This window comes from Bos indicus x Bos taurus, chromosome 22 (genome assembly GCF_003369695.1).
Source record: "Bos indicus x Bos taurus breed Angus x Brahman F1 hybrid chromosome 22, Bos_hybrid_MaternalHap_v2.0, whole genome shotgun sequence".
In the NCBI taxonomy this organism is placed as follows: domain Eukaryota; kingdom Metazoa; phylum Chordata; class Mammalia; order Artiodactyla; family Bovidae; genus Bos; species Bos indicus x Bos taurus.
The window spans coordinates 16,404,130-16,424,620 of NC_040097.1; the positions used below are offsets into that span (position 1 = coordinate 16,404,130).

The 20,491-nt window shown below is 36.9% G+C and overlaps 1 protein-coding gene across 4 annotated transcripts in view; it reads right to left on the reverse strand.

The window, feature by feature from the left end:
• Positions 1-20,491, reverse strand: part of TASOR (transcription activation suppressor) — a 51,700-nt gene that overhangs the window by 7,325 nt on the left and 23,884 nt on the right. For 2 of the 4 annotated variants that reach the window (XM_027522390.1, XM_027522388.1), the window contains exons 12-18: positions 15,575-15,647; positions 15,413-15,484; positions 13,382-14,083; positions 9,482-9,888; positions 8,897-9,038; positions 7,127-7,186; positions 2,650-3,461 (exon numbers count right to left, since the gene is read on the reverse strand). In XM_027522390.1, the coding sequence (XP_027378191.1) occupies positions 2,650-3,461; positions 7,127-7,186; positions 8,897-9,038; positions 9,482-9,888; positions 13,382-14,083; positions 15,413-15,484; positions 15,575-15,647 (2,268 nt within the window). Of the gene's footprint in view, positions 1-2,649; positions 3,585-7,126; positions 7,187-8,896; positions 9,039-9,481; positions 9,889-13,381; positions 14,084-15,412; positions 15,485-15,574; positions 15,648-20,491 lie in introns of all 4 variants that reach the window. The other 2 variants (XM_027522387.1, XM_027522389.1) reach the window with 1 other exon arrangement.

A 20,491-nucleotide genomic window follows, 5' to 3' on the forward strand; every position in this document is an offset into this window, starting at 1 on the left:
ATCACAGCATTACAAATCCTATGCAGTCAAAGCCAAGTAAATGCCAGCTGGGGTAACAGAACGGAAAGAATGGATTAGCCCAGGTTTTTAACTTAGTACTTATTCTGGGCAACCACTCCCTCCCTTCCATTTTCCCTTCCTTTTAAAGCAGGCCCTTGATTTTCTGCAGCAGTTACCAGTACATTCCTTCAAAGTAACAAAGCATTTTTCCAACTGCTGAAGCTAATTCACAACCACCCCAAGATCATTCATACAGAGCTTCAATATGTACAGTGGTACTTCATATTAATTAGCCCTGCCTGTCAAGTCTACACCTTCAAACAAAACAGACTCTCCCAATAACGCCTCCTACCATGCTGGTGACACAGAACTACCTCAAAGGACACAAGGTAAGCAGTCCCGGCAGCGCTCTCTCTGCTTGCTGGGGGAATCCTGAACCCTGAAGCAAAAGGCAGGATTCTGAAGGTCACATTGCTCATTTCAGACGCAGGAGAAGATTAATTTTCTCATGGTTGGCAAGGCTGGTTAGATAACCATAAATCTAAACCAAGCTTGCCCCTACCAGTTTTTAAGAGCTGCCTCCAAGTGTCACACCCACAGAAGTTGTTTCTGTAGCCCTGAAGCATCTATGTTGTTTCATTTCACTCTAGCCGCTAAAGCCTCTGGAGAGAGCCCAGAGCAGCTTACCGTCAAGGTATGAAAAAGGAAGTAAGTGTCTTAATAGAGCAGCTTATAATTTTTGGTCTGTTTACACTAAGAAGCTTTAGATGCAAATTTGTAAGAGTATAACTCATAAAGCAACAAATCATTTTGGTTCCATAAATATTCAGGAAGTTTAAAACTTTATAATAATAAATTTTATTATTTATTTTATTCATTTATTTATTCATACTCTAACATTTTGCAAAATTTCTAATGGGTATTAATTAAAAGAGTTAAATTCTGGTCTAATTTCCTTTTATTTTTAAAATAAACATCCTTTTTCTCTTCTATATAAAATAAATAACAAATATTATTTACTCTAAGCCATAATGATTAAAACCACCATTCATAAGTAAACACATTTATTTTAAGTGTCTTACAATCTTTAAAATACAGTGGGAGATGGGAGTTACGCTGAGCGCACTGGGAACCGTGCCAGACCCACTCTCATTGAGCTCCACGCCAACGTGCAGTGATGCCCCCAAAGACGTGCAAACATGTTGCTGGGGGTGAAAAAATGTGGAGAAGCTCAATGCTTCAACATACAGGGCAAATATGCAACCAAGAAATTCCTGAAAAATCTGGTTTCATCTTCCCAAGGAACTACATGGAATGAGTAAAGGCAACATGCTGAGCACTTGGCTGCCTCCACTTCCATGCTCTTCACCTTCCCCTGAGCAATCATGCCAAGTATGCCAACATCAGAGATCCCCAAACTGACAAAGGCTCACGGAGTGTCAAAGCATGGAGTTTCTGAGGCACTCTGGGCTGTAAGTCACTTACAGTCCCTTCTGCTTCCTCTAACTAAAAAAGCAGAAGCTCATCATGGTAAGTAAATTGCATAAACGAGAGCAGGCATATTTAAAAAACTAAGGCATTCCCTTACTAAGGAAAACTAGGGCTTGCTTCCCTTGCGGCTCAGCTGGTAAAGAATCCGCCTGCAACGCGGGAGACCTGAGTTTGATCCCTGGGTTGGGAAGATCGCCTGAAGAAGGGAACGACTACCCATTCCAGTGTTCTGGCCTGGACAATTCCATGGACTATACAGTCCATGCAGTTGCACTGGACAATTCCATGGACTATACAGTCCACGCAGTTGCACTGGACAATTCCATGGACTATACAGTCCATGCAGTTGCACTGGACAATTCCATGGACTATACAGTCCACGCAGTTGCAAAGAATCGGACATGACTGAGCGACTTTCACAGAAACAATGACACAAACAAAGCATTCCCTTAAGGAGTTAAAATGCTATACAGTTTAGTGAATACTAATTGGCTAACTACTATTACTATTTAATCACTAGTTAACCACTAATATAATTGTCCCATGTGTTATGAATTTTATCTGTCTCTGTGTATTTTTTTTTTTTTTAAAATCAACTGCCTGAAATGCTAGTCCACTCCACAGGTTGAGTACAAAAACGATTCCCTGCAATAAAGAATCTTTCACGATTGGGTACGTTTTTCAGAATTATGTTTTTTGATCAATAAGGGCTACAGGGAACCCTGGCATGACCAGGACATCAATAAACACCAAAAGACACCGTCATTAGGTCATCCCGGATGGTTTTGGTTTTCTATCTGACTGATAAAACGCCATGAGGTAAACAGTGACAACTTCATTTCTCTGCATCTCTCCCTCTGCTTTGTTAAAAAACCCAAGAAACATTTAAAATCTCTGAATCAATACTGTAAAGGTATGGCAATATGTATGCAGTTGGTCTTTAAAGTGACACTATGCAAAATAAGATTCAAAATTCTAAGATGTATAGATCATAGGTTCTGAACTTAGTTGAACTTACTAGTCTTTGACTCCACTCTGCATTGTTATAAAAAATAATATGGTCAGCATTTAAAAAACAAACAAAAAATCCATTTTATAGAGGTCAGACTCAACAACACAAGTTTAGATAGCATTATGATTACCTTCTCATTTAGTTACCTTTATTTCTTTACAGAGCACACTCTCTTCTTCTTCATGAATATAAAATTTCACAGTATTTTTCTGGACATCTTTCATGATTTTAACCAAACTGTTAAATACTTCAGGTTCTAACTGGCTTATAAAATTTGAAAGAGCTGGCTGGGCAGAAATGTTTACATCATTGGGTGATTTTGCTGTTTCTTTTTCTACTGGTTCCCGGGCAGTGTCACCAGGTACAGTATGATCAGAAGTCACCATTGGCTCTGTGGCTTGATATGGCTGGTTCACCGCTACTTCAGTTAAACCCAAAGCTGAAGTGGAATGCTGCTCATGAGAGCTGGCATCTTTCAAAGGGTCACTACCAAGTAGTTCAGGACGGTGTTTACTGTTGAAGTCGCCTGAAGAAACTGGAATGACATGCCTTGCCAGAGGACTCAGTGCTATCTTAGGACAAGAATCATTAAGACTGACTGGTGGCAAATTCCCACTCTTGGCTGATGCTTTGATAATAATACTATTTAGTTTCTCATGCAAGCCATCTACAAACTCCTGCACACCAGCTTTAGAAGTCTTAGAATATATGAACTCGGAAAGCCGTTTCATCTTCTCTTGCGTTGAAAAGATAGGTGTGGAAATTCTACTGACATATGAAACATTCTTTTGCTTCAGAATCTCTTCTATCTTCCTAGAAAAGAGATTGTACTCTCCTAGCACTGTCCTCTCTGTGGTCTCGCTCGCTGCGGGCGGCTCTGGTGCTGGCACACACTGCTCCTCCACTGCCACCACCTGACCTGCCAACACGTCCTCCTCAGTGGTGCCCTTCAGTGTGTCTGTAAATGGAGAGGATGGAAACTGGTAATCAGAGCTTCTCTGTCTACTTATTACCCGGGGGTCATTAGGAAAGGCCTCCTGTGGTGGCAGACACACCAGCTGTTCTTCTGGTGATTTCATACCTATACAGGAAGAGTTTATTATTACAAATGCAATCCAATATTAATCTGAAATTAATCTCATCTGAAAATACAAACTCATAAATAAGGGGGGGGGGAAAGGCCAGGTCAACTATATATTTAGAACAAACTATGTATTGAAAAGTGGAGTAAAAATCTCAAATAATGGTATGATCCTATCACCTATGTGCCCTTATTTTATGGCTGCTTTTTGTATTTCAGTAGCTTAAATGACAAGTCTGAATGTTACTTTCTTTGATTACTTTTGAAGTAATCAAACAAATGCCAATTTAACATCACTACACATTAACTCATTTACTTACTTCTGCTTCCCTACCTTTCCATACACCTGACTCTAACAGACATGTTTTAATCAGAATAGTTGCAACAGCTTGTTCAACCCCTATAATCTTTGTGAAGTAATGCCCACTACTGTGGTAACACCTTCTTAATATGAAAACTTTTGAGTGTAAGGCAAGTCAAAGAACATCAAGCTGAAATGCTGTGAGAATAAGTTGCATTCAGGATCTAGGATAATTTTATCCGTTTTCATATTTGCTCTCATATATAGGGCTGTTTACCTATGGGGTTGCATAGTGGATTTGCTACAATGTTAGCGACTTATCAGGGCAAGAAAGGCTCCATAATACAGGAAGAGAACATATTTCATAGCTGCATTAACAGTAATGCTTTTTGATAGCACTTTTTAAATTTTGCTTGGAAATAATTCCAAGAGAAATCATAATAGCTATTTCCCCATTTGAGATGAGGAGATCATTAAGCTAGCTAATGCTAATGGAATTATAATTTTTGATTCTTGACAACTAGCTCAATCCATAAGAACATAAATCCTAAATTCTTCCCCTCACAAATCCTAAATTCAACCACAGTATGTTTTTGAAACTGCATTTCAAAACAGGCACCCTAAATCTCTCTGTAAAAAACAAGGGGAAAATATGTTTACAGCAATTTGTAGTAAAACTTTATTTCAGTAAAGACAAAGTTTTGTTATTTCTGTATTCAAGTTCCTATTACATAATTTTATCTTTCAAAATATTACTAATTTTTCTTAAATCTTAGCCAATATTCCCTAACAAATTGCTACTACAGTATATAAAATGTTACATCTAGACCAGAAAGTCCACACATAGTTTTAGTTTTCAAAACTGTAGTACTTTTAAGATATAGTGGAATCCCTATTAAAGTTTATACCCAGGTATAGCAGTGTAACTTTCTCTATATAAAACTCAGTTTTGATTTCCCCCACATTCACACTTTTGTAAATGTTTAAACAGCTCAGCACTTAGTTTAAACAGCTCAGCATTTAGTTTATGACATTTCTCTACCAACCCCAGTGGTTACCATGAATCACTGCACCCATTAAGTACTGCAAAGGCACCTGTCAGCAGGATATGAAGACCATTCAGGAGGTCTGTAGGTAAAAGGGAAGGGGAACAAAATATCTAGTGTACCAGTTCAGAATCACAACTGTATGAAACTGAACACCAGAAAAAAATTCAAGTTCCATAGGAATTCTGAACACATTTCTTAAATCTGCAGTATGGCGTTTAGTGGACATATGAAATGTCAGGATGGATACTTAAGAAAATGTAACAAGGAACCCCTTGGTGATCCAGTGGTTAGGACTCTTACTGCCAGATCGGATCCCTCCCTAGTCAGAGAAGTCCAGATCCCACAAGCTGTGCAGTGCAGCAAACAACAAATAAGTCTGTAACTAACGTTGATTGATTGGATGAAACTACATGTGTGGCCCAGGGCTGGAAGACATTTTTTGAAGTATTTTTGTACTTCTTTGACATGTACCATGTCAAATATCTGATTTAGTGAAATAAAAAAATTTAATTGCATCTCATGAAACAAATCAGTTAGGGAGGACATTTAAAAACTTCTGAAGGAAAAAAAAAGGCTTCTGAATGGTTTACTATTAAAAATACTTGAAATACATTCTCCCAGAGTTTTCTGCTATAGTTAAGACCAAGAAGCTTATTCCTAAAGGGCCATGGATAAAAGAAACGTTTTAAAATTGAATTATAACTTAAATTCATTTGGGGAATTTTCCATATTCAAAAACTAAACCAAATTCCCTTTTGAAAATGCAAATGATCAACATCTATTTTGTACAGATTCCCTATTTTTATTAAGATCGAAAATTTCATTATTTTAAAAATTCTTCATAAATGATTTAAAAGAAATACACGTCAATATCCTAACAGCACGTTTCCTACTGACTCTCATTCAAGCGTTGTGGCACTGTGGCTTCTAGGTGCAAGGACAGCAGTGAGTTTGCTAAAGGTAACATCATTTGGATTTTTATACTTTTAACAGCAAAATATGAAGATGGTATGCCAAATAAAGACTGCAGATGCGGATGGATCATTCTGAGACATAAACAAAATACTGACTTCTCCCAATAAAAAAGAATTACTGATAGAAGCAAAATATAGATGAGTCCCAGACATAAAGCTGTGTAAAAGGGCCAAAACCAAAAGAGTGTAGGTTCCATCTACCTTAAATTCAAGAGCAGGTCAAACTAATCTATGCTGAAAGAAGGAACATGAATGGTTATTGTTTGGGGCAGGGAGAATACTGACCGGGAGGATGCAGAAGGAAGCCTTCTGGGGTACTGAAAATGTTCTACATACTGATTTGGGAGGCAGTCACCTAAGTGTTTACATATGTAAAACTTCATCAGCTGTAAAGATTTATGCATTTTCCTTTATGTCATGTATCTATTCTTCCCATTTTCTGCCCCCCACACCCGCAATCGTCTTTTCCTAGGAGGAAAAAAAGATCTTGAAGAAAACTATTAATTCAGTCTTTTTTTTTTTCCACCCTCAAAGACAAGAATAACCACAAAGATCTACTAAAATTAAAGTAACTTAGCTCTTCTTCCAAACAGAAAAAACAACACAAGGTTTCTGAAAGAGTAAGATCAAATGAAACAGAAACAAAAAAAATCCAGACCAAATTCCAAGCAAGAAGAGTCAGCCTGTGGCCAGCTGCCAAGATACTGAACTGAGTTCAGACAAAAGAGACTGTCTTCCAGGCACCTACTATACAACAAGCGAATCAGTAATATATGTACATGCTTCTCTTACTATCTGTAGAAATTAGTTTTACAAATAGAAGAAGAATTCAGTCAAAGAAATATAAGACTAGGAATAATGTACCTAAAAGATACAATGGCCTCACCTCCTCATATTTTTTTTAATTTAAGAGAAACTTGAAGACTGCTTCTGTAGAAGTGGATTAAGAAAAATATTCTGGTCTTTCCAAGTCCTTATATCAGACAGAACCTACTGTAGGTGAAAAAAATTTAATCTGTGAATATTCAGTGACTCCCTTGAATATATTCTTTATATAAGAATATTTTATATAAATGAATGAATATTTTAAATACAATAAATAGTGTCCAAATTTTCTGTAATTAACAGACTTAAACTGACGCCCTCCTGACAGATAACCAGAACTACAGTAGCAATTCTGAAGGGCACATCGACGAAAAGCAAAGAGAGCCTTCTCACCTGCTGCTTGTTTCTCACCATGTTTTCCCAGCTGGTCTTCTGGGCTTCTGGCATTCCCCCCTGAGGGAAAGCAACCATTAGAATTGTACACTCTCTTCAGATACTGGTGACAACCTTTCAAAGCACCCTTCCAATAACCCCAAATGCTAATAAATCCAAGTATTCCTTCGTGCACCTAAAATAATCCTGAAGGGTCATTAAGAAATGGGAAGTTGCTTTCTTTTCCCTTCAGGTGATGATGGAGTATCGACACCTAGATGCTGTGCCTTCAAATGACTCTGAAACCAACTATGAAGGTGTCTAAATGATTAAAGTTAGGATAAGCACCTTGTACAGACTACTTCCTTATTCAGTTTGCCCAATTCAAACCAACTTCTCCAGCTGCTGCTCTACTATCACTTCTGGGCCTTGTGCCTCTCTAATAAGGTATCAAGTAGATAAAGGTGCTGAAGCCCACAGAAACTCATCAAGTTTTTAGAAATTCTTCAGAGTCCTTGGAGGTCTCAGTAGCTTTTAGGTCATAAGCCAGTCTGCTTTCAAGCAAAAACTGGTTTTTGTTTTTCTTTTTAAAGGTTAAATAAAGATCAAGGAATGGAATACATGTGCCCTGGACATATTTCCCCAAATGCTTAGCTAACAAAGATGAATAAGAACTTGGAATACTAACAGTATCTGTATGTGTGGGTGTGTTTATGTGTTTGCATAGAGAAATTAGAACACTGCAAAATGATCTTTCAATATCTGCTAAACTAGTGATAAAGAACCCGCCTGCCAATGCAGGAGATGTAAGAGACACGGGTTCAATCCCTGGGTGGGGAAGATCCCCTACAGGAAGGCGTGGCAACCTATTTCAGTATTCTTGCCTGGGACCCTGCTGGGCTACAATCCATAGGGTCTCAAAGAGTTGGACATACATGAATCGACTTAGCATGCTCACACGGAGAAGGCAATGGCACCCCACTCCAGTACTCTTGCCTGGAAACTCCCATGGATGGAGGAGCCTGGTGGGCTACAGTCCATGGGGTCGCTAAAAGTCGGACACGACTAAGTGACTTCACTTTCACTTTTCACTTTCATGCACTGTAGAAGGAAATGGCAACCCACTCCAGTGTTCTTGCCTGGAGAATCCCAGGGACGGGGAAGCCTGGTGGGCTGCCGTCTATGGGGTCACACAGAGTAGGACACGATTGAAGTGACTTAGTAGTAGTAGCATGCTCACAAACTATTTTTGCCCCACTATAAGCTTTGTAAGGTTCTATAAGCTTTCTAGGGATATTTACATTCAATCATTTCAGGGCATTCTCCACAATGATCCAATTTCTTGAAAATAACCCAATATTAAGCAAGAACTGTTTATTCACTTCATTCTAAAAGATGAACCTTAACATGAACACTTCTTAGATGATAGTTTTTGAAGTTTAATAATTTGCAAAGACAGCATTTAATTGGCTGCCCAAAGACTCTCATTGACCCCTGTAGCTACCTCACCTTATTAGAAACCCAATTTCTGCCAACAATTTTCATTTGCAAGTTGCATGTTCAACTCAATAGAGAAAGTATATTTTAAATCTTTCTCTTTTCAATAGGCTCTTTTGCAGATACTGACCAAGAACACAGCAACACTCAATGATGAATATCACATTGCTCAAAATAAGACACTGAAGATATCAGAGCCAAATAAGCCCCAAGAATTTCCCAGATGAAACCCTTCAGAAAACTACTCCCTAAGTAAAACCAAGCAAACCTAAGTTCCAGTGCACTTGTTCTTACCTGTAATTGGAATCAGTTTCCAATGTATCTCAGTCTCTTCAACATTATTTGACTTAGATTGTCTATGGAATCCATGTTCAATGGAAATAGTAGGACACAAACTGCAATCTTCAAAATTATTCATGCTAATTAAATTTGGATCCTAAAAATTAAGAGTACAGATTCAATACCTTTCTTTTCAACTAATTTTAAAGTCAAGAATGAACACCTTTTTTCACAGCAAATGCTCAAACCTCAATCTAAACATTACAAATGAGTAAAATTAACATGATAAAGGCATTATACTCTCATCTCAAATACAAGTGAATGACTAGCACTTTCAAGCAGCTCCTGACAAAACAAGTTGTCCTGCTGTGACTTTTTATCACAATGGTACATCTTAGACTGTATGGGCAGCAGCAAGAAAAACACTTGCATTCATCTCTTTGTAACAAGGAATAACTTACAAATACTATCTGGCACAGACACTATTACTGAAATGTGTATCATGTCTTTGTGAAAAAGAAAAACAAGCACACCCACATGCTCCCTTTCACATAAATATTCACAAAAGCAAACAAAGATAATCCGATGATAGAGGCTTACTTCTTTCAAATGGAATTTATGGTCAGTGCCTACTTCATTGGTAGAAACACCAACAGGATACTTTAAAGATGATGGATCAACGTCTAGCAACGGGCTCTGAGTATCCTTAAAACGTGCGTTTTCGATTTTTGCACCAGTAGGCTGCTCATATTCTTTCTTATCCAGGGTAGAGCTCAAGTCATACTCATGCTTTTGCCTCATCTCTTCGTAGGCAACATCAGAGCTCAATCCTAAGGCCTTGTTGACTGTGTCTGTCAGGGATGCATCAGAATGACGTGCATTTGCTAGTGTTTCTGACAGCCAATTAAACAGCCTATGGATGTCAGCAATGCCAGAGTTAGAGGTATCCTGCTGCTGCCGTCTCAAGTCAGCTTCATGCCCAAGTGAGCCAACAGGCTGTGGGGACTCTGAAGGGAAGAAGAAAGCCATCTTTTACAGTTTGGAAGCCAAGCATAAATTTTTAAAAAAAATAAATATATACAGATACACACACCTAAAATTTAATTATAATTTGACATTTATAGGCAAGAACTCAATCAAATCACCTGCTGTGAGTTTACAAGTATATCCACCCCTTACTTTCCAAACATGATTGATTCTAAAATTTTGCACACAGCTAAAAATTCCCATTAAATGAAGTTTATTGTCATCATATCTTGAAAATTCTATTAAGAAATGAGCTCAGATATCATGTTGGTAATGTGGATAATACATATAAATAACTATACTGTAGTTACCTTAAACTCTACCACCAAAATCCTAAAAATCAACGAGATACTTGACAACAGAAAAATACCTATCCTTACTGTTTTGCAAAGTGTTCAAGAAGGGTATGCAGAATACACTTAAATGTTCTAAAGAAATAACAAAAACCCATGACTTTGATTTTGATCTCTCCAGTAACATTTTGTACTAACCTTATAACCTAAACTTTATCTTAAATGACTAGATCACTTAAATCATAACAAAGCTGAGGTATTAAGAGATGCAAAATCATCCCAAAGAAATCTACACCAATCTTGCAGTAAGAACAAAAAGTATTAGGAGAGAAAACATATCAGACATGGCTTCAAGCAAGTATAAATGAGGGTTATATGCACCACCGATATATTTAAAAACTTGTAAAGACAGTAGACATTCAGAAAGTCATGTGCTTTAATACTTAAGGAGGGTAAAGCTAGGGTGGATGTTGCAATTTAGGTAGTGCATAATATACCACAGTCCCCCAAATTTAGAAACAGGGTACATACTGTACCTAATTATACGAAATTAAAGAGAAGGTAAAATAATCTAGAGAGACAGAAAGCAGACCAGCAATGGAGTGCAAAGAGACAAATTCAAAGAAAGATAAGGCAATGTTTGGAGATAATGAGAATATCCTATATATTGGAGTGGCAGTAACAACAGCTATAAAAAACTGATCAAAGTGTGCACTTAAAATGAGTACACTGTATGTAAATCATACTTTAACAAGTTGATATTAGAGGGGATAGGGGAAACAGAAGGCCATCTCTTAATAAAGTGAGTGGGGGACTTCCCTGGTGGCACAGTGGATAAGAATCCGCCTGCCAAAGCAGCAGACACATGCTTGATACCTGGTCTGGGAAGATCCCACGCGCCATGGAGAAACTAAGCCCATATGCCCCAACTACAGAGCTTGCGCGCTGCACCTACTGAAGCCATGCGCCTGGGCCTGAGCTCCACCACAGCAAGAAGGCCCACACTGCAACTAGAGCAGCCCCTGCTTTCGCAACTAGAGAAAGCCTGAACACGGCAATGAAAGACCAGCGCATCCAAAAATAGAGAAACAAAAATAAACAAATAAATAAAATTTTAAAAAATAAAGTAAGCTCACCACCAAATTAAGACTAGCATATTTTAAAAGTCAGAATCCAACTTTTAAATCTTTACTTTCAGAATCAGAAATAAAGTGTGAAAAATGACTGTAAATGAACACAAGTGAGGAACACCTAGCCATGCCCGTCTGATGTCACTAGTTCTGCCTTAACCATTCTATCCGTTTCCCCAGCCCCTCTCTTCCCTGTTTCTCAGTTGGTCCACTATAACTAGCATGGCTTTCCCACCATTTTAATTTTTGATAAGGCCCGATTTCGGCCCGCAAGTATTTCTTCACGTCTACAAATTAGCCACTTATCCGCTAAAATGGTGCCAAATGTTAACTATCTTGCCCATTACGTGTTCAGTGCTAGGAAATAGGAATGATGCTTAACAGTCGGTCAAAAGTGACTTCAAACATGGATCAGTGAACTACATAACTTTAGATAAAATTATTTAACTTCTAAGATGGTTTTCTTTACCTGTAAAATAAGGATAATAATATCTACCAATCAAGAACTAAGTCTATACACATAAAGCAGCTAGCAAACAGTAAGCACTTAACTCTCAAGATAGAAGTCAACAGTACATGATAGTATGGATCAGTAAACACCATCAGGCTCAGAACAGCAGAAATCCAGGAGAAGGGAAAAGAGATGAAAAGTATCAAGGAACACAGCCAGAAAGCTAAGGAGGGATTGCAATTTCAAAGACACAAGGCTTGAAAGAAATGAAAGATGCTTTGTGGGAAAAGAAAGAAGTACCAGGCTGACCATTATGTGCCTGCTGGGGAGAGTGGGAAACAGGGCTACTCAGACTGGACATGGCCAGGCTATAACAAAGCCTTGAAAGCTGAGTTGGTTCGCAAATTAGTAAAACAATACTGAGAAGAACATGATACAGAAATTAGCGTTAGAAGCAAGGAAGGCCACCTAGTACAGAGTCAAGGATGAAACGCTGGAAAGAGAAAACAGATCAAGTGAAGAAAAAACCCTCAAAGTTACTGAAAAGAAGAGCACTGTCAAATAGAACTTTCTGCAGTGATGAAATGTCCTCTACCTGTGCTGTTCAGAGCAGCAGTGTGGCTGGTGAAATGTAGCTGGTATATAATACAGGAAATGAAATTCTATTTCATTTTAATCAATTTAAATTTAAATCATTTAATCTTAAACTGAATAGTGCCGGAACAGAGGAGTGAAAAGTAACTGAGGTTGCAGAGACTGATTAGAGAACAATATAATAAGGGCACTAACCAGTCAGTTCTGAGACATGCTGAATTAGAAAACACATGAGTAAAGCTGCTTAGTAAGAAACAGGAGGACAGTCAGATCTACTGTAATTAACAAAAACAGCAGCAGTACAAAATATACTGAATGCAAAGGGACATATTTCATGCCTACAGACTAGCAGTGTTAAAAATCTAGATGAAAAGATCCTTTAAACTACTAGCAATACTGAAACACTTAAGAAGAATTTGTCTCTTTCTGTCACCTAAAAACAAGAAAACTAGAAAAAATAAAAACTCAAACAAATTAGTGGACTCCTAGGGTAGGAAAAAGAGTGTACATCTAAGAAATTTTAAAGCTCAGAAGGCTCTTTTCATTAATCAACATTCTAAAAGAACTCAATATTCAATTTTGTACCTTTCCAATTATAAAAGTAAAGAAATATTAAAGGGAAGCAGCTCCAGTTAGGAAGGTGATAGCTGAACATACTTTATTTTCTTATTTTAGCCTCAAGTGACACAATTCAGAAATCTGACATACGAACACGAGAGCTGGCAAATACTTTCTGTAAAGGATCAGAGAGTAAGTATTTTAGCCTTTGTGGACCATACAATCTGTCTCAATTGTGCCATTATGGTGTAAAAACAGCTAAATACACATAAACAAATAGGTAAGGCTGTATTCCTATAAAATATCCTTTAGAAAAACAGGGGACTGGCTGGATTGGCTCTCAACCTATAATTTGCAAACTCTTGTTATGAGGAGAAAAGATAGAACTACTTAACTATGTTTTTGGTTGTTACTTTTACACTATATAAAGGCAATTCTGGTATTTTACCTTCATACAGATGGCAATTTTCAGATAAATTACTGGTTTTGGCAAGCTTTCTCGTATTTTCAGGTAGATCCTCAAGCTTCCTCTTCAAGACAGTTTTGCTTCTCATATCTTCTGTGTCTGAGTCCCCACCCACATTTTTTTTCTTACACTGAATTAAATTAATCAATTCTTTGACTCTGTCCTTATCATAATCCAAAGAATGAGATGACTTCTGCTTTCCAGATAAAATAGTTTCACCCCTTGAGTTATTTCGTTTTCCAAATTTCATTTTTGTACCATTCATTTCTTCTTCTTGGCCCTCATAATCTGAAAGTGGACTAAACTGTTGAAGTTTTCTATTTTCTTCAAATAGCTCTTTTAATTTATAAATAGGTAACTGATACATTTCAGGTCGAAAAATATAGGTGTGCAAACAATTATCAATATGGGATTTATTTTTTGGAGCTGAATATAAGAATTTTTTATCATCTAATCGTGAATCATACGGAAACATGATAAACTCTCGTTTACCTGAACCAAAACCTCTCTTAAAAAATTCACTTACATACTTCTCAACAACAGAATGAAAATTTATAGTATTTATATTTTTGAATTCCTTTCGACACTGAATCAAAGCAAATTGTAAAAATTGAGTTATTTTTAACACATCTGACATGCTCTCATGTTTTTCCTGAGGTACTGCACTGGTTGAACCTTTTTGTGCTGTAAACAAACAAAAAAAGCAAACCATGTTAGTAATCAAGAAACTAGACAAGTACAGGTCTATATTTTGTCAAAGCAGTGTAATGACACTCATACATTAAAGGTGGACCAAACCAATATATACCCTAATGAAAAGTGAAAGTCACTCAGTCATGTCTGACTCTTTGCAACCCCATGGACTATATAGTCCTTGGAATTCTCTAGGCCAGAATACTGAGTGGGCAGCCTTTCCCTTCTCCAGGGAATCAAACCCAGGTCTCCCACATTGCGGGTGGGTTCTTTTAGGAGCCTAACCACAAGGGAAGCCCAAGAACACTGGAGTAGGTAGCCTATCTCTTCTCCAGGGGATCTTTCCGACCCAGGAATCGAATCGGGGTCTCCTGCATGGCAGGTGGATTATTTACCAACTGAGCTATCAGGAATATGTATCCTAATACATGTATGTTATATAAGAATACACAAATAGCATGCCTCTAAGCCCAGGAGCATAAAATGGGCCAATAAGAAACTAAAACATGAAAATTACGGAATATTATTTTTAAAGGGAAGAACACCTGCCCACTGAAGATCCTTGTCATGTCCCTAGGCATCAACTAGTGGCAAGCAAAATATAAGGAGAAACAGGGAAAAAGGGCAAAATCTGAGGCTCCTAGAAAGACTATGATGTCATTCCTTCCTGTTTTAATGTTAACAGACTTAACTTCACATGAACTCTATCCCCATAAGCAGATAGGCAGGCGCTGCACTGCTACAATAGAGAATCTCTCTTTTTTTGTTTGCCATGCCCCAGGTCTTGAAGGATCTTGGGTCCCCTATTAGAGACTGAATCCGGGTTCTCGGGAGAGAAAGAGTCCTGACAAGTCAACTGCCAGGAAATTCCCATGAATCTCACTTTTGCATTAAAGTTCATTCTTAGAAATGGTGACTAGAAAAATTTCCCTAAAATAGTGTGAAGATTCTTATTAATTTTGAATGGTTCAATACGTAAGCTAGTGCATGACGCACTTAACGTTACTAAAATTTGAATGCAAAAATGAACTAAGCTTAAAAAAAAAACTTAAAATAGAAACCCTGAAAACCTAAGCTATATTACTGTAACAATTTCAATCAATGTTTAGTGAAAACACCGATAAAAACCAAAATAATTTTTCATAGAAAAAGAAAAAAAAAGCCATATAATTTGTTTTATATGGTTAATACCTCTTAATATCTCCATTATTTCCCAAAACATGGTATAAGAAAGTCAAAATGCTTACCAAGTTACCTGAAAATTTGCACTAAAATGCAGTTATCTATATGTAACTAGATTTAGATAGCCAATGAACTTACAAGGAACTATTCCTCTAGGTTCTTGAAATAGAAACAAAGCATGTAAAACTCGAGGCTTAGCAGTTTGATGTTCTAAAAAAAAACAAGAGAAATTCATTAGCAATATGTGTTAACTTTGAAAACGTTAAAGGAAAACCAGAAAAAATTAAAGAGACCACCTACCATATGGAGGAACCATTTGATAAGGAGAGAGAAGAAAAAGGTATCCTCGGTCTCCCAAAGGTTTAACAAGAACCTGCATTTTTAGAAGGAAGAAGAAGTTGAATTTGCTTTATTATTCACCAGAAGGCAGAAACATAGCAAGCAGTTCCTACTAACTGTAAGGAAAGTAAAAAGTTTTTATCTTTTTAAGGAAAAGTACTGCTACTGATTTAGATAAAAACCCTACCAATTCTCTGTGGACCAGATTCCAACTAATTAAGAATTCCTTAAGTTTTCACAGTTTTAATGAGAAAATATTACTGAAAGAATTCTAAGTAACTGTTAAATCAACTTGCTCATTTTTCCTTGAAACTAAAAGAATCAAACAAAAACTAAAACTTCAAATATTTTCCTCAGCAATTCAGAAGCCATGTTAAAAATTGCCAAGGTGGTGTGCTACATGTCAGAGATACGAAACAAGCAGGACCAAATGCTGCCTTTCAAGAGCTCAGGCTAACTTCAAATGCGAAGTGTTGCCATAATCTCTTTCTTCACGTATGTAATGAACATCTTTCACATGTAAAGTAATCCTGCCTTACCAGAGATAACGTGAGAAACAAGCAGCACAAGATCCTTGATCAAAAGGAGTTTATAACTGGGTGGTGAAAGTAACACAAGAAATATCAATAATTAGATAGACAGGAAAGGTCTCCAAAAGTTTTACAAAGCACAGAAAGGGAAAACATATTTAGAGTATATGGCAGGTGGAGTTCAAAGGATGGGTACATTGCCAACAGCCTAAGATTGTGGGAAAGACATTTCAATAGAGGCAACATCATGAGCAAAGGCAGAGTTACAACATGATGGATGGACAGTTTGCAGGCATCAGAGTACTTACGACTGGCCAAGGGTGAGCAGAGACTAGAAGAAACATTAAGACAAATCTAGAAAGAAAGATCAAGGGCTAGATTTTAAGAAGACAAAAACGCCAAGTTAGCCAGAAATGCCCTGGAGAGTATACCCTTTTGAGCTGAAGTGTTTCCCTAAAGAATACCGAAAACTTGATAGCACTGGAGGAAAGAAAACAACATAATGCGAATAACTCAGTTCACAGACTGCTGCGATAGTTCACAGTGTTTTTTGGATTAAAGAAAGGGTATACTCAGTCAAGGAAGAACTGAGTATGGCAGCAGAATGCAAAGGGACTCTGGATTCGAGAAGAAAACTTGTGCTACGTAAATTTCCATGACACAACTCCAGTAAACAAAGTCTGTGTAAGAACCATAATTTAAAGGGCTGAAGTGACTATGCTACCATTTACATTTAATAAAAGCACTGCTTGAAAACCCAGAAGTACAGGGGACAACGCATCTGCAAAATCTGTTTCTGATTTAAAACCTTAAAATGTTTTCTGTATCCCTTTTAACATTTTGCCCAAACTCTTGGTTTGTCAGAACAGAAAACTGGGAGACGTGAATAACAGCTTCATGTTTTGTGGTTGCTGAGAAAAAACACAATTAGATTTATTTAACTTCTGACCCACCGCAAATCCAAGGTTTTTTCTTTTTTTTTAACCCCCGATGGCTTAGTGGCCTAAAGACTCTAGTTCCCTAAAGGGAGTCAACGTCCCCAGAGACCCATGAACCACAAGGACTCTACACTCAGAAACAACTCAGGCAGACAAAAGCCCCAGCAATAACATCTGTAGCATCAACCAAAAGAAACACTTTTCAACCCTGCAGAAAAGGAAGCCCCTGTGAATTCTGTACTGATGCCTCTATTTATTACACCTTACTGCTTCCTCCGCACTCAGAAAACATTATTAACCCAGTCGGTGAATTTATATTACCAGATTCTACTACTGACATTTTGGCTTTCCAGACAATGTTACAGGAATAAAAACAAAGAGTATTAAAAATATAAAATATTAAGCTCAGAATCTTAAACTGTCAAGCTTCTGAAAAAATAACATACCCTAAGTGAGATTCAGCAAAGACAACAGACTTTTCCAATCATCAGATAAAATATATAAAATAACATGTATGAAATGTTTAAAGAAATACTGTAGCAGAACTGAAAACACGTTCACACACAAACTGGCATACACATGTTCACAGCAGCAATAGTCTTAATAGCTAAAGAGTGGAAACAACTGGTGACTGGACAAACGGCATGTGGCCTATCCAGAGGGAAATAAAGGAGATGAAGCAGTGATACATACCATGATAAGGATGAATCCTAAAAGTACTATGCTAAGTGAAAGAAGGCACTAAAGGCCACATATTACTTGATCACATTTATATAAAATGTCCACAATACAAAAAACCATAAAGACAGAAGTAGACTACTAGTTGCCAGAGACTGGTTGCGGGGGAGAGGGTGGGAGAGGGAAGAATATGGAGTGAATGCTTAGTGAATAGGAAGTTTCTTTTGGGGGTGATGAAAATATTCTGGAAAAAGATAGTGGCAATGGTTGCATAACACTGCAAATTCATTAAAAATCACTTAACTATATATTTTAAAATGGCTAAAACAGTGAGTCAATTAAGAAACATAACCAAGGGAACATCAGAATATAATCTCTACCTCCTAGAAGAGTCTTTGGCACATAATAAATCTTTCTGAAAGAATTAACAAAAATCTGTTTAAAAAAGAAAAAATAAAAAGGTAGATCTCAAAAAGAATCTAAGATAGCTTATAGAAATTAAAAATAAATTCTGTGAAATTAGAAACTCAATGAATTTATTAAACAGCAAATAAAACACAGCTAAAGATAGAATTTACAATCTAGAATGTACCTATGATGAAATTACTAGAAATGCAGTACAAATAAGGCAAAAAACAAAAGACAGACTGACAGGGAGAACAGAATGATGTTTCAGAGTCCTAAGAAGTCAATCAAAAGAGAAAGAAGGAGAAGTATAGTCTGTGAGATATTGACTAAAACATTCTTAGTTATTAGAAATAAAGATACAAATCTATAAATATGAAAAAATATACACCAAGCTGGATAAATAAGAAATCTACACCTAGATATATTTAATGTAACTGTAAAACATCGAAGACAAAGAATTAAAAAAAAAAAAAAAGACAAAGAATTTAAAAAGCAACCAGAAAAAAACAATGACCTACAAACAAACCATCATTAGACTATACAACTAGATCTCTCAACAAAAACAGAAGCAAGAAGACATTGTAGCATATACAGTCAAAGTGCTGAGAGAAAATAGCTGTCAACCAGAATTGTGTCCCTAGGATTTAACAATTAAATAATACACATTTTTCTCAAATCCAGAGGGGGCATGTACAAAAACTGAACACAGAGTTTTATAAAGTCAAATCTCAAAAAAATTTCAAATAATTACCTATCTTGATTTCAATGCAATTCAAAGAAAAAATGTATTCAGATACATTTGAAATTTTAAAAATATACCTCTACATCATGTGACAAACAAGTCATAATGGAAACTTTAAAAACACTTAGAATTGAATAGTAACAAAAATACTACATATTAAAACATGTGGAAAGTAACTAAAAAAGTACCTGGAACTCAAAGTTCATTGACCATTTTTTCTTATGTAAGAAGTCAGAAATAATTAAATACCACCACCAGTCCCAAGTAGACTAAAACTAACAGCTGAAATTAATAAACCAGGAAAATGAAGGTACAAAGAAGGATCAAACCAAAATTTGGTTCTTCAGATGAATAAAGGCAACAGACCTTTGGTGAAAAGTACTAATAAGAGACAGCATAATAAAATACTATTTGTAAAAATGCTCACAGTAGCTATTAAAAAGACTATAAAAATAATCCTCACTGGGTACATTTTCTAAAAATAGAAAACAGACATTTCCTAAAAATAAATAAAACCATAATATACCCAAGTTGACCCAAGAAGAAAGAGAAAATCTGAATTTTCTATTAAAAAAAAATTGAATCATAAACCCATAAACATTTTACACACAGTTTTACAGTTAAGTGCCACCCAACATCCAAAGAACAGACTCTTCTCATTATATATACATCCATTTTTTGCAAAATGAGGAAACACTACCTACAATTCTAGGAAGCTACATAACCTTGCTACAAAAAGTAGATCAGTAGAATATAAGAAAGAAAAATTGTGGACACCTCTCACCCATCATCACAGGTACAAAACTCCTAAACAAAACATTCACACAATAAGCCAAGTATTTTTAAAGAGCAGGGGATGGTATTCTAAACCAGAAGCACAGGAACAGTTTAACACAGAAAATAGATAAATGCATCTTATTAAGTTTATATGATAAATACTATGTGTGACAATAAATTGTATGTGTCAACTTCACTGGGCCACAAGGTGTCCAGATATTTGGTCAATCTTCATTTTGGGTGTTTCTGAGGATGTTTTGGGATGGGTTAACTGGACACAGATAGGTACACATATAGAATAAAGCAGGGTGCCCTCTCCAATGTGGGTGAGTCTCATCAGTTGCAGGTCTGATTAGAACAAAAATGCTTACCCTTCCTGGAATAAGAGGAAATTCTTCTTGCTTGCCTGCCTTTGAGGCGGGACACTGGTTTTTCTCCTACATTTGAAATACCAGTTCTTCCTGGCCTCAAGCTTGCCAGTCCCTAGATTGAAACGGTCAGATCTCCTGGTTCTGAAACACTTGGATTCAGACTGTAAACTATGACATCAGCTCTCCTGGGTCTCCAACTTACCAACTACAAACCTTGAGACTTTTCAGCCACCATAACTGTGAAAGCCAATGCTTTATAATAAATCTCTATCTGTATACAGTTGATACCTGAACAATGTGGGGGTTAGGGGAACCAACCCCCATGCAGTTGAAAAATATGCATGTGACTTTATAGTTGGCCCTCCAAGTCCACGGTTTTGCATCTGCAGATCTAAGCAACCATGGATGATGCAGTACCGTAGTACACATTTAAT